This window comes from Berghia stephanieae, chromosome 1 (genome assembly GCF_034508935.2).
Source record: "Berghia stephanieae isolate SIO BIC M18660-M18661 chromosome 1, UCSD_Bste_1.3, whole genome shotgun sequence".
Classification (NCBI taxonomy): domain Eukaryota; kingdom Metazoa; phylum Mollusca; class Gastropoda; order Nudibranchia; family Aeolidiidae; genus Berghia; species Berghia stephanieae.
The window spans coordinates 12596446-12609823 of record NC_088360.1 but is presented as its reverse complement, the minus strand read 5'-3'; the positions used below and the strand labels follow the sequence as shown (position 1 = coordinate 12609823).

At 33.6% G+C, this 13378-nt stretch overlaps 1 protein-coding gene across 7 annotated transcripts in view; it reads left to right on the top strand.

Annotated features, from left to right (window-relative positions):
- Positions 1-5239, top strand: part of LOC144968175 (serine/threonine-protein kinase D3-like) — a 186242-nt gene extending 181003 nt beyond the window's left edge. For 4 of the 7 annotated variants that reach the window (XM_078906309.1, XM_078906284.1, XM_078906299.1 and 1 more), the window contains one exon: positions 1993-2805. In XM_078906309.1, coding sequence (XP_078762435.1) covers positions 1993-2000 — 8 coding nt within the window. In that variant the 3' untranslated portion in view covers positions 2001-2805. Of the gene's footprint in view, positions 1-1992; positions 2806-4215 lie in introns of those variants that run through there. The other 3 variants (XM_078906268.1, XM_078906259.1, XM_078906248.1) reach the window with 2 other exon arrangements.
- Positions 5240-13378: the final 8139 nt, after the last annotated feature.

The following is a 13378-nucleotide window of genomic DNA, read 5'->3' as shown; positions in this document are numbered from 1 at the left end:
TAATAGATGAAAATGAAGCAAGAAATGAATTGTAAGAACAAAATGGAAGAATAATTGAAGCAATGTGAGAATTATTTTCTTGCCTAGCGAGGGAACAGAGTTCTCTTTGAAAGAGGTGCATGGTTTTGTTGTGTGTTTTGTCAGTTCGTGAGGAGTGTCTTTCTAAAATGCTGACTGGTTGCTTATTATTTCTCAACTGGCTAAGTATATTTCTCTTTTCCCCCATAAATTTCTTTGCCAGAGGATTTCATATGATTTAAGATTGTAAAAAATGCCACCTTAGGATCAAATCGAATCATTTGAAAAAAGACATTCAATAGTCAATCAGTGCTTCACTTACGTTGTTTTTCATTCTCTCTCTCTCTATCTCTCTCTCTCTCTCTCTCTCTCTCTCTCTCTCTCTCTATATATATATATATATATATATATATATATATATATATATATATATATATATATTTATTTATTTATCTATCTATTATTTATCTAACATATTATTTATCTATTTCTATTTCTATATCTCTCTCTCTATATATATAATATAGATATATTTTATCTATCTATCCATCTCTATACTTTTCCCTCTTTTTTAACCCCCCCCCCCACCCCACCCTCCCGCATCTATCTCTCTCTCTCTCTCTCTCTCTCTCTCTCTCTCTCTCTCTCTCTCTATCTATCTATCCCTTTTTTCTCTTTCTCTCTTCTCTCCTTTTTAAAAAGATATCGTTCTGCCATACTCAGAGAAAAAAAAAACCAAATCCGTTTTTAAAATTTTGGCCGCAAAACTCGACCTTCACATATCGGTCGATTAAAATGACTTTCATCTAGAAGACAAGTTTTTCTGGACAAATTTAAAAAAAATGTTTTTCCAGAGAACTGCAGAATCGTTGTGTGCCGGAGTGTCTTTTGCTAAAATGTTGTAGGACCTGCTGAAATTAAACTGACACTTCTTTAATATCATTTTAAAGGCATTTCTTCTTAGCTCTTTTCTTGGTCATCACCACCATTTCAATATATATATATATATATATATATATATATATATATATATATATATATATATATATATATATATATGCCTCTATCTAAAGCAATCAAAATAATGTACAATTCCAATTCAATTGAATTAATTCTAGTTATAGGCTCTCGCTAGTTTCTTTTACCATTTGACTTCAATAAAATATAATTTGAAAAGATGAATAGTAAAAAGAAATAAAAATCGAATAACCGATTTGTAGAAATGTACGATACTAAAACGACCTGTCTTTTTTTTGACAATATTAACATACACAGTAAATAAAGTAGAGAATTTATCCTTACAATCCAAAAGCGTTTTTATGTTTAATATCCTTCTATTGTTATTTTTCTACTTAATAATATATCTATCAACTCTAATTATTGTTTCAGTGTATCCCTCAGTTCCTTGTTGTGTACCTAAGTATTTCCCTGGTACCCTTTGGACGAATCGAATTGTTGTTTGAAAACACGAATCAATAGAATAAAAAGATTACACGTGTCAAAATATTAAAAAATCGAATAAGAACGAAGAAGAATAATTACCCGTCCGATGCCAGTCATATCTCTGCTAGTGACGGAAATCGAGGGATCGCGATGTCATCACCTTAGATTTGCACCAAGAGGTTGTAATGCATGTTCTTTGGTACCTCACAACATAACCTTTGTTAACGCCATAGCCTGACCCTGGTCAACAAATTACGTCACAATACAAGGCGACGATCACAAAAATAAAGAATGATTACAGTCAATGGAACAGGTCGTTACTTTCATCACTACTAACAACAGCTATCTAATGACTTTCAGTTGGTGATCGTCATCAAACGTTTTGTTGTTTTTTTGGGGGGGGGGTTTGTTTTTTTTCTCAGTGTCGGGCTCTGAGTAAACGGAGGCTACTTTCATAGCAACCATATCACAATGTGTCCACATGTGTCTTGCACATTAAATTCTCTTAATCCTTCTTTTCATTTTTTACAGATTCATAAATCGCCAAGGCAAATCGTAACGTTTAGCATGATGCCTTTGTCTATTCCAGTTGTATTTTACTTTATTTGCATCGTTCAGTACTTTAATGTGTCATTTATGTTTTCTCAATTTATGATCATTTCCTGTTTACCCCTTGTCAATCATCTTTCATTAGATTTAATCTATGCGATTGGTTGATTATTATAAGAAGATTTTGGTGTGTTTGTTGTCTGTTTGTATTTGTATGTCTACAACAATGTTTTGTACTACAGTGTTATATCCAATAAATTTCATGTCCAAGTTCCGTAAACATTATAGAGGTTAGGTTTGGACGCCTAACTTATTATCTGTGTAAATTCCAAGGTGAGAAAGTTGCTGTGGATTGAAAGTATCAAATTGAGAAATTAGGGACAGACAAACAAGAAAGAAAAAAAAAACATTCCAAAAAAATAAGTCTTCCTCGACTGAGGATCGAACCTCAGACCTCTTGATCTTCAGTCGAGGAAGGCTGATTTTATGGAATGGTTTTCTGTTTGTATTGTCTATCACTGGTTCATACACACTTTCCAGATCTGTGTTGACTGAAAGACACCAAGCAAAGATAATGATATGAAGAAAAATAAATTACGCCCTTCCGCATGGCAACATTAGATGCTGTTATGTCACCAAAGCGTGAAGGAATATAGATAATTCATTCCCCCCAAAAAATTATGTCTGATGTCAATAGGAAACATCCTTGACAAAAGTGAGCAAATTTGGGTTTAATAATCTTGCCCTTTGGAAAAAATCGATAGTGCTTGAAGAGAGGCTCGAATGAAAGAAAAATGAAAATAATGATTTCAAAAAGAATAAAATACCACACAATGCGTTTATTGGGCTCAAAACCCTCCCACAACCAATTAAAAAACCATCAAAAAATGAGGATGTCATTGTTGTTGAAATCCTTGTTCGATTTGTTCTTTTCAAAATTTGTATTATTCCTTTTTCTTTCATATCATAACAGTCTACAGCTTCTTTTAGCCTAGTGTTTACTTGAGCAAAGAAACAAAACAATATAAAAATATAGAAATTTCCTGGTTATGAAAGATGATTTTGTTTTTGATGATGTTAACGATGATACTGATGATAATAACGATGATGATGATGATGATGAGGAGGAGGAGAATAAGAAGGGAGAGGATAGCGAGGAGGGGCCGTGGTGATAGTTCTAGTGAAGGTGTTTATGGTGTAGGTGGTGAGTGGTGCTGGATGGTGATATGAGCTGTCAGTAAAAAATAAAAACAAATTAAAAAAAAAACACATTCTATATCCATATTATAAAGATTGAGTGGATTATTTTGTTATGAATACCGTGAATGATCTAAAGAGATAGCAGTTAATATTTCCATTTGTTCTGCTTTCAAAATCCGGTTATTAAATCTTGTTCAGCGGCGATGGAAAGCAATTCATTCCATTGTCGTAAGTTGAATTTTATTGGGATGTCTCAGAAGACAGTCAAACGTGGCGCTTTTCTCTACTTTTACACAATCTAACGAATCACATTCGTTTTGAAAATTTTGTACCTTGAAATTTACCGTTCTCTTTTAATGTTCGGTTTTGATCATTCTAACTTGCAGCAATCATGGGTAACAACGTGCATTTATTTGCAGGTCTGATAATCCAATTCCTAATGGGGCCATTGTTGTAATGGAAATCTCAAAAAAAAAAAAAAAAAAAAAAATTACGCAAAACATTATCCATTACAACGTTAAACTAGGCCCATAAGTGGGGTCTAATGTCAGACCTGAATATGTGTACACGTCGATGGGTCATAATCGCCAGCCGCCAGTTGGAAAAAGCGACCACCATACTGTGGAAAAATACGTATTTTAAATTTTAGCACCTAAACTCGGCCTTCAAATATCGATTTATTAAAGTGATCTGCATCTGCAAATACTTCCAATTATCAATATACTTTAATAAAGTTCCAGGTTTGAGAGTTTTTGACAAGATAAGGGTAATTTCAATCGATCAATATTTTAAGGAAGAGTTTTCTGACCAAAATTAAAAATAAGTGTTGTTTTTTTTCATAGTGCACAGTTAACATTACCGAATACTGAATAGTTCTTGATATGTCCTCATACACTCAAAGAGTAGGCAGCGTGTATGATATTTATTCTATATCCATAGTTTACTTGATTTATAATGACATCTTATTCATTTTGCCTCCACCTGTAACCTAACCCTTGCCATTAGTCAACATGTGGCACGCCTCCAACTTTCAACGACCAACGCCAGTTAGTCCGACCACCAAGTCAAGACCAAACACCTTTGGCGATTACTTGTGATGAAGGATGAAAGTCTGTCTTACCCATGTCTTCTTGTAAATATATTATAAAACACGTATTCGTTGCTATCTATTTATTACGAAATTGAAAAAAAAAATTTGCAAAGAAAAAGGCAAAATATAAGTCACATATTTCATTGCTTTGAAACAAATTACAACCAAAAATGTAACACTAATTTGGTATTATGTCAAAATGAAAAAGATTAGAATCAGAATAAGGAAACTTCAATGTTGAAGTTAGAGAAACAGAATTTACTCTCCTCGGTTCATGTATTTATCGTGTCCACGCTGACATAAAAACCGTCTGAGACAATCTAGACTGCTTTAACACATGAAGATACGCAATGATGTTGGTATCATTTTTTAACCAAATTTACCCATGTTGTATTTGTTCCAGAAGAAGAGCACTATATTTGAAGAAAATGATGTCAACATCAAAATCTTAAATCACAATTTAGCACAAGCAGACTTTTGTTCGTATCTTTAGACATGACAGATATGTAAGTGTCTGATGTACAATATAATGCATAATAATGAAATAGCATTCAACCTGAGTCCTGAATAACTTATAAATCATTTATATATCTGCAACTTTACTATAGGTTTAAAATACTAGTTTCAGCGATGTAAAGAAGAGGAGGGGGAGAGGGTTCACGCACTAATTGAAAACCTGCAAAAGGTTTATTTTATGCACTAACGGATTATAAATGTAGATAATGGGCCCTGTGCCCAAATGTTAATAAATCGTTCATTATTTTGAACTCGTTATTTGTCATTTTGTGCACGTCTCATTGGTTTATTGTGCTTTTTGAGCAATTTTCAACACTGTTATGGCCATTTTTTTGTAATGTCGGGCATTTTCAGAATTCCAAATGTTTGCTTCCCTTGAATGGTTGGCGCGACCATCAAGGTATGGTTTATTAGTGACAAAAATGATTTGTTTTGTAGAAGTCTTTTTTAAAATGGTATTTTTTGTAAATACTCTAATACAAAGTGTGGTTTCCATTTACATTTATAATTGCTTGGCATGCTGCTGTTGAGGTTTTGGAAAAAAATCCTGAGGGATTACTCGATTTATAAATGAATGCCTGTTCAAGATCTGCAATGTTTGTCGACTCTTCCCAGCTCATTCCATGCATGCTTAATAGGATTAAGATCAGGAGATTGGCAGGCCATTCCGGGACATCAAAGGTCTGCTCCCTCGAGATGGTCCTTGTTTCGATTGCAGTATGGAGCGTTGCATTATTGTGTTGAAAAAAGGTACGACCAGCTGTTCTAATATCTCATCAGCTGCCGTGACGTTTCTTACTAATACACGAAGCATACCTCAGACGTGCACCATAACCATAACGGTTATGCTGAACCGCACAAGCTGGTGAATATATTTCTCTATGGCGCCTTCATACATGACATCTCCGATCTGAAATAGACATGTTGAATCGGCTTTCGTCAGAAAAGACAAATCTCCTGTCACGACTGGTCCAGTGGATATAATATAATGTCAAGTCCAATTCAATTTGTTGATTCTTTGTTGCCGTGTGATGGCCCCTGCAATCAAAGCGCTGCCGATGGGTTTTTTTTTGTTTTTTTGTTGTTGTTTTTTTTTGGGGGGGGGGGGGAGATCGACCATTCCACGGTATCCCTTTGTTCTTCCAGCTGTTCGAGTTGTAGGATTGAATCGGTTGCAAAAATGCTGGAGCACGACATGTCGATCTTGTTGAGAGGTGATAACTCTAGTTTGATCGGGTATAGGGCAATCATTCGCCGTTCTTAGTTCTTGAAATCACTGATGGCGGCAATCGTTAATTGGTGCCAATAGAAGATCTCTATCACGACTTGTCTCGAAGTTCCATCGGCCTTTAACATTTCAATTGCTTGTTGTCAATTTTCTTGAGCCATCCGTGGCATCTTACTAAGATACAAATTATGGTGACTCAATCTATTTTCTACATTGTACGACGTCAAACAATAATTAGACGTCTAAATTTTATAGTGCAAGCACAAAATGTTTACAATTTTGTTTAAAAATTGAAAATATAAAGTATAAAGAAAAACTTTTCAATCAAAGGAAATGTGGCACATAAAATAACAACCTTACACATTGAGAACTCGTAATCACCAGATACTTACTTCTGATGCGTTTTTAAAGTCTGAAACAATCAAAAAGCTATTCAGTCAACTTTCTTCTTTCTGATTCCTGGACAGATAAAAGTCAATCAATGGGACCATCAAATGCCTAGATTTCTTCAAATAATTATCGAATGAAATGCCAATTGTTGCACTTTACCATGAGGTCCAGCGTAATTGAAATGGAAAAGTTTGAGACCAGAGGTTTTATATTTTACGTAAGAAGTTGAGTATTCTGAAGCCACATGATTGAGACAAGGGGGTGAAACAGACTTGATTCTCTTTACGATTGCGTTCATGATATATTTATCTATTTTACATTATCTTGTTTTAGAGCCTAGCATTACTGTAAAATGAAGACATGAAAAAAAAAAAAGATGAAAACGAAAAGTTTAAATTTTTTTTTACATTCTCTTAGTCTTACAACAAAATATCAAGACAAGTACTGACTGTCTGAGTTAAAATACCCAGTAATTTCAGCTGACTGTGCAGTCGTAATAGCAAAAGCTTAACCTTCTCTCAACCTTATAACAAAAATAAGATATTATTTGAAGAACAGAGCTTCCTCTGAATTGGTCCTTAGAGGAAATAGTTTTGTTTGAATTCTTTCTTTTTCTCAATATTGTTTCATTCACTGACAATGAAACAAGATAACCCAAATCAACGAATAAAGTCCTATTGATAATTGCGTTTAGTTAGAAAACTCGAATATTATTCGTCAGCCGGGTATAACGTACCAGCACACAAAACAATGATTAACGTTAAACGTTTATAGTCTGATTAATACTATTTTGTGAGAACTGCTCATAAAAATGGCTGTCTGAAAACAATAACAAAGACTTGAGTGACGTCAATTTTGTTCTATCTATACCTGAGTTTTTTTATTACTTACGTCTTGCGTATTCCCACATTTAAGAATGTTGCAAACTCCAGTAAACTCCCAGAACAAATTTATAACAAACAAGCATAGTTCAATACAGGGTTCCGATGAATCTGCATTAGTTATCGTTGTTTGCTGAAGAGAGGTAGAAGTCCAAAACGTGCTTTGCCTTTCATAATTTACCTCTAAATATTTTCAGTTTTACACTTTGCAAGAACATTAAATGTTTCGGGCTTAACGTAGATCACCATTTCTACACATAGATTTTCATAAGCATCGAATATTGAATATATTTCTTGAGTTGAATCTTGTGAACTTATAGATATACCTACCAGTTTTAAATACGTTGTTTGTGGAAAAAAAAACAATGTCCCAATTCTGGCGAAGTGAAGAGACACTGACAAAGAAAATTGATATGAATTCCAATGTTGACAGATATTACAAAAGAGCATCAGTTTTACTAGGATATTAGCAGTAGGATGAAAAGGTAAATTATTTCCCTCCTTGTAAAAAATGACAAGATTTCTTCACTTAATACTTAATAGCTAGATTGTGAGATTTTTAAAAAACATGGTGCATAAAGAAAATATCCGTCACGCAAAACGAAATCTGTATTGTTAACTCTTTTATTATATGATCTGTTCACAAATTATAATTATAAGAGCTAAAATTTGGAGACTGAACAAATCTATTATTATTATTATTCTATTGCTTTTGCAATCCATGTTCTCGCTTATTTCCCTTGTTTCACATCGGGTCTACACCTCCGCCATATCTGTTTTTTCACCTGACGAAATGTTATTTGCTGTGTCTACTCTTTTCTTTCTGGCCAAAAAGATAGTTGGGAGAAATCCTTCAAAAATGAGCTTATACTTTATAATAGCTATCAAATCAATATTTACATTTAGAAGGTCTGATTACACTTGATTGTAACTCAAAGAAACTAACAAAACTAAGAGCATAATGGATCTATAATGGCATTTATTTATAAATATTCACGATTATAAAAAGAGTAGATCTTTTTATCCTTAAAGTCATCTCTCTATTAATTTTTTTTTTCATATGTTTTTATGTTTCATTTTATATTACATATAATTGAAATGTATCCCCTATTTTGCATGAATTTCACTTGTAGGACTCTGACGGAGATCTTCTACCATAATATGTCGTTTGAATAACATGCAAAGGTTAAGAGTAAGAGCAGGATCAACTTGTGCTCACTCTTTTGACACCCTTATGGCAATGTTGAATGTTTTTGATGCAAAAGTTTACTTTATGAAGAAGAGTAGGCAGCGTCGTTTAATTCTAGTTAAAATGTTTCTTTTCACCGGATAATATAATTGTAGGCTACAATTTGATCGATAAAGACAAATAGTGCGAACGTTTGGAGTTTCACCTTCATCAGTCAATTGCAAGAAGAATTAGACATAAAAACTTAAAATGAAAATTTGATTATGAAAACGTGTGTTGCTCTTAAGTTGTCATATCCAATTTGTTGATAAATGGTCAACCCGAAACGTCCGCATCAATTGTGTGTATGAGATGAATTAGAATAAGATTCACTTTCATCATTTAGAAATGTTCCGAGCTACAAGCAGCAGCAATTACTTTTGAATTCTAACAAATAACTTTAGATTTTTATAATTCCATTTGATAATTCAATCGTAGCCTGAGGCTAACCATACAATTACGTCACAACGATCACCAAAAGAATGAATAGTGAATAGGATTCAATAATTTAACCAATGAAAACATTTGTTTCCTTTAGCTCTTCTAACGACAACTCACTTTTTACATTTTTGGGGTAATTTTGCTCTTAACTTATATGAAAGTATCGGGCTATAAGCTAACGATGCTTACAATTCAAACGCTCCATTTGTAGTCTAAATATATTACAAATCAGTAGATCATCTCTAGGTAATGACTTTTCCAACCTTGTTAGAGTGAGAAGTGCTATATATATTTTAAAAACTTAGACAAATGAAGTATTTCAGAGTTTCTTGGGCACTGACTTCGATACATCAAGCATAACTCTTGACTTTAAAAATAATTTTAATAAAGAAAAAATTAAAACATATTTACATCATTGGACCCAAGTCAATGTAAATATGTTTTAATTTTTTCTTTATTAAAATAATTTTTAAAGTCAAGAGTTATGCTTGATGTATCGAAGTCAGTGCCCAAGAAACTCTGAAATTATTTGGGTCCAACAATCCACTTGGATAACGATTCTTTGACGTACAGTATTGTACACTGGCAAAACACTATTTGATTTTAGCCAATAAACATGTCCACTACATATACCTATCCGATCGATAAAGATTACTTTAAACTGGTTACAAAGTCTAAAAACTAGGTGTCCTTTGAAGTCTTATTTCCACGAGTCATGACAGTTGATTGAAAAAAATAGCAATAGTCAAATTGAATGAAGAAAAAAGTAGTCTTTCATAACCATCAGGCCCATGGAGCTGCAGTTTATCACAGTTTCTGTATCGTGAAACGGACAATAGCAATATATTGCTACCCTTTGGACAGGACGCGTCTATTGCAAAGTACTTTCCGCCTGATCTAACAGACTGAGCTGCCCAATCACTGCTAGGTGGACAGAAGGGTCAGTAAAAAAATATCGACTTCGCCAGGAATCAATCTTGGTCCCTTTGCGTGTGCAGCGAGTGCTCTACCAGCTTAGCAATCAGGACTCCCAAATTAAATGAAAGCTTCAATTTTATTAACGACGGGAGATGATACGAATGTTTCGTGTTTAGTGTTCCATTTATTGTATTTTGTTGACAAAGGGGAAATCCGAAACGTCCATATCATCTGTCTTTAATAAATAAATAAATAAAATTCCCTTTATTCGTCCAATAGGGAACATTTTCTCTAAGATCTATTCCAAGGGAAGACTGGACTAACCCAGGTGTCAGCCGCAGTGCAGCGCCGCAAATTGAGCTAGGTTACTTGCTCAAGGCCACACAGCTCAGCGGCGGGTGGTCGAATGGTACCTTTCGGGTACGAAGCAAACACCGTACCGCTGAACCAGGCTGTTAATTTAATTGAACTTCCATTCCATTTGACTCTTGTTATTCAGTCTTAAGTATAAAATTTTAGTGAGATGAATATACTTATTAATAAGAATGAGTACCATTTTGAGAATTGTAAAAAGTTGAGATATTATAATTCTAGTGATATTAACTTAAGTTTATAGCATAGAATACATCCTTATCTTTTACCGTTATGTTAACAAATGGTCATATATAATGTGATCATAGATGTCTGAAAAAGAATGGATGATATTACTAAGGGATATATGTTATCAAATTATAGCATCGAAAATATTATATAAAGAAAAAGCTTATATTAGAAAACGCCATTATCAATTTTAAATGACTTCATTGTGCTTGTAAATTACCGTTTTTTGATATACGTTATTTCAACGATTACATTTTTTCTGTTATTTTTCAACTTTTTAATAATAATTGATATTTTTATCATTAAAAACACAAATTATGTAAGCCCCAGTGCTGACCAATTTATCAATGCCGATAAAAAGACGTCTTGTGAAAATTACAATTACCTACCAGTTTTGACTGGTGACAAAAAAGAAATGCATTACATTTATGTAATAGTATGGAAGAGAATGATCATTAAAGCAAGTGAGAGAGGTCGAGGGGAGAGAGAGAGAGAGAGAGAGAGAGAGAGAGAGAGAGAGAGAGAGAGAGGAAAATAAATGGAGTGAAAGAAAAAGGAGAGAGGGAGAGAAAGAGAGAGAGAGCAAGAGAGAGAGAGAGAGAGAGCAAGAGAGAGAAAGAGAGAGAGAGAGAGAGAGATAGAGAGAGAAACAAAGTTAGTAAGGTTGGAAAGTGTGTGAGAGCGAGAAGGAGGAGGAGGAGGAGGAGGAGGAGAGAGAGAGAGAGAGAGATGTATACACACACACACACACACACACACATATATATATATATATATATATATATATATATATATAATATATATATATATATATATATCAGGTGGTCATCAAAAAGAAAAAAAAATGCGCCGCTTTTTATCGGTCTGTATCTCTAAGACTCTTCATTGGATTTTTTTTCAAATTCAAAATACATACAAAACGAATCCTTATATCTACGTAGACTGGCAAAGTTTCTGAATATGACTTGAGAAACGAAAAAGATATAGTGATTGATTTTTCAAAACCGTGTTCAGAAATATAACATCAGATAAAAATGACGCAACATTGTAGAGAGTAAAATGGCGACGATCTTAACATTTGTTGCCATTTTTAGCAAACATGAATTATGTCACCATAAACATTATTTTCATCATAATTCTCCTCATCATGTAAGAAATCGTCTATGTAGTACACTCACATTCCTATTTTGGTCCACCGATTACAAAGTCAGCACTTTAAGTGATCAATAGAACCGCCGTCCTCTTTAATGACCCAAAGTAGTTTCTTTTTCCAACTTGAAATGTACTTCCGAATTTCCTCAATGGTATCTCATCCCAGCAGAAAAAAATTCCTTCTCTCAAGATCTCATCTGTGAATGCAGGTCTTTGTCGACTATGAACCTTCTCGGTCAAAGATTTCCAAATTGTGTAATCCATGGATTCAAGCCGGTTGGTTGAGGCGGACTTTTGTCTTTCTTTGTGAAATATTCTTACTTCGAACAAAAGCTTGTGTTCTTTTATTCGTATGGGATGTAGCACCATCTTGTTGAAATTGAAATTCCTTCCTGGATAAAGATGTGCACAGTCTGACAAAAGATGCTCTTGCAATAGTTTTATGTAATTATCAGCATAGCAACAAGTGTCTTCTTTTAAAAATTACAACGCGCAAATGCCACAATAAGTTGCGTTATCTTTTCGATATCGAAATATTTGGGTGGTGTTACAAGATTTTATATTTAAAAAAAACATTAATCGAATTTTTGTGAAATTTTGCAATTCTATTAATAAAGAATAGATAGTTCTAATAATAATAATAACAATTTGAAAAAAGATATCTTCATTACATTTTACAATAGAAATAAATAAATAGCGGCGCGTTAGATTTTTTTTGGTGTGTGTGTAACCATAATATATTCAAATCTCGAGTAAAGATATAGACTGCATGTGTTCACAATGGATTATTTTTCTATTCAAAATGTTTTTATATCTCTATTACATATAAGATACAATATGAGATTGATACGTATTTTTATTTACATTTGTATTTAATCGAATTTCAAATAATTGTGTCCACTCAGTCTACGTTAACCTCTGTCTCATAATCATATAACGAATCTCATTTACTATCAGAGACTTTCAAAAGCTGTTAAAGAGCAGATGTGTTCTCAACAATTCTTGTCTTAGACAGACACTCTCTCATTTTGTTACAGATGCATAATTCAGTAGTCGGTGCTTTCATTCGCCATTATTCATCGACGTTACTTCATCTTTGATTAACAAGTTAATTGCCGTAATCTGGAAAAACTTGTGTTTAAAAATTTGAAGTCCCAGATTGAGAGCTTTTGCCAAGATTTGGGTCAACTGAATCGATCGATAATTGAAGGACCAGTTTTCTGACCAATTTTTTAAAATACGTATTTTCGTCCAGAGTACGGCAGTTAACTGGTTAAGTCCTGGTTCAAAGTAACTTTGGTTAACTCGCCCACTAGCATGCCCATGGTTAGTGTGCAGAATGTCGTAATAATGGGTGACTCATGGTTTTTGAAAAAAAAATCTTGGTCTGTCTTTCACAATTCTACTTAACTACCATATATAAACACATCTCTGTCACTCTGATGTCCTATCATATGGACTTATTAATCTTTATTACAAAAATCTGTTTTGGTATGTTACAAGTCAATAGAGAATTACAAGGCCCAATAAATCTTTTTAAAATCATGAGGAGTCCCTCACTTTTACGACATTCAGCACACTAATCATGGGACGGCTGGGCCTGCTAACCGAAGGTTTCTTTAATCTGAAAACTCAACTACCCATGACTAAATAAAAATGTTGGGTTTTCAAATGAAATCACTCATGATTAAGATGTTTGCTCATTAACACCACTAAATACATTG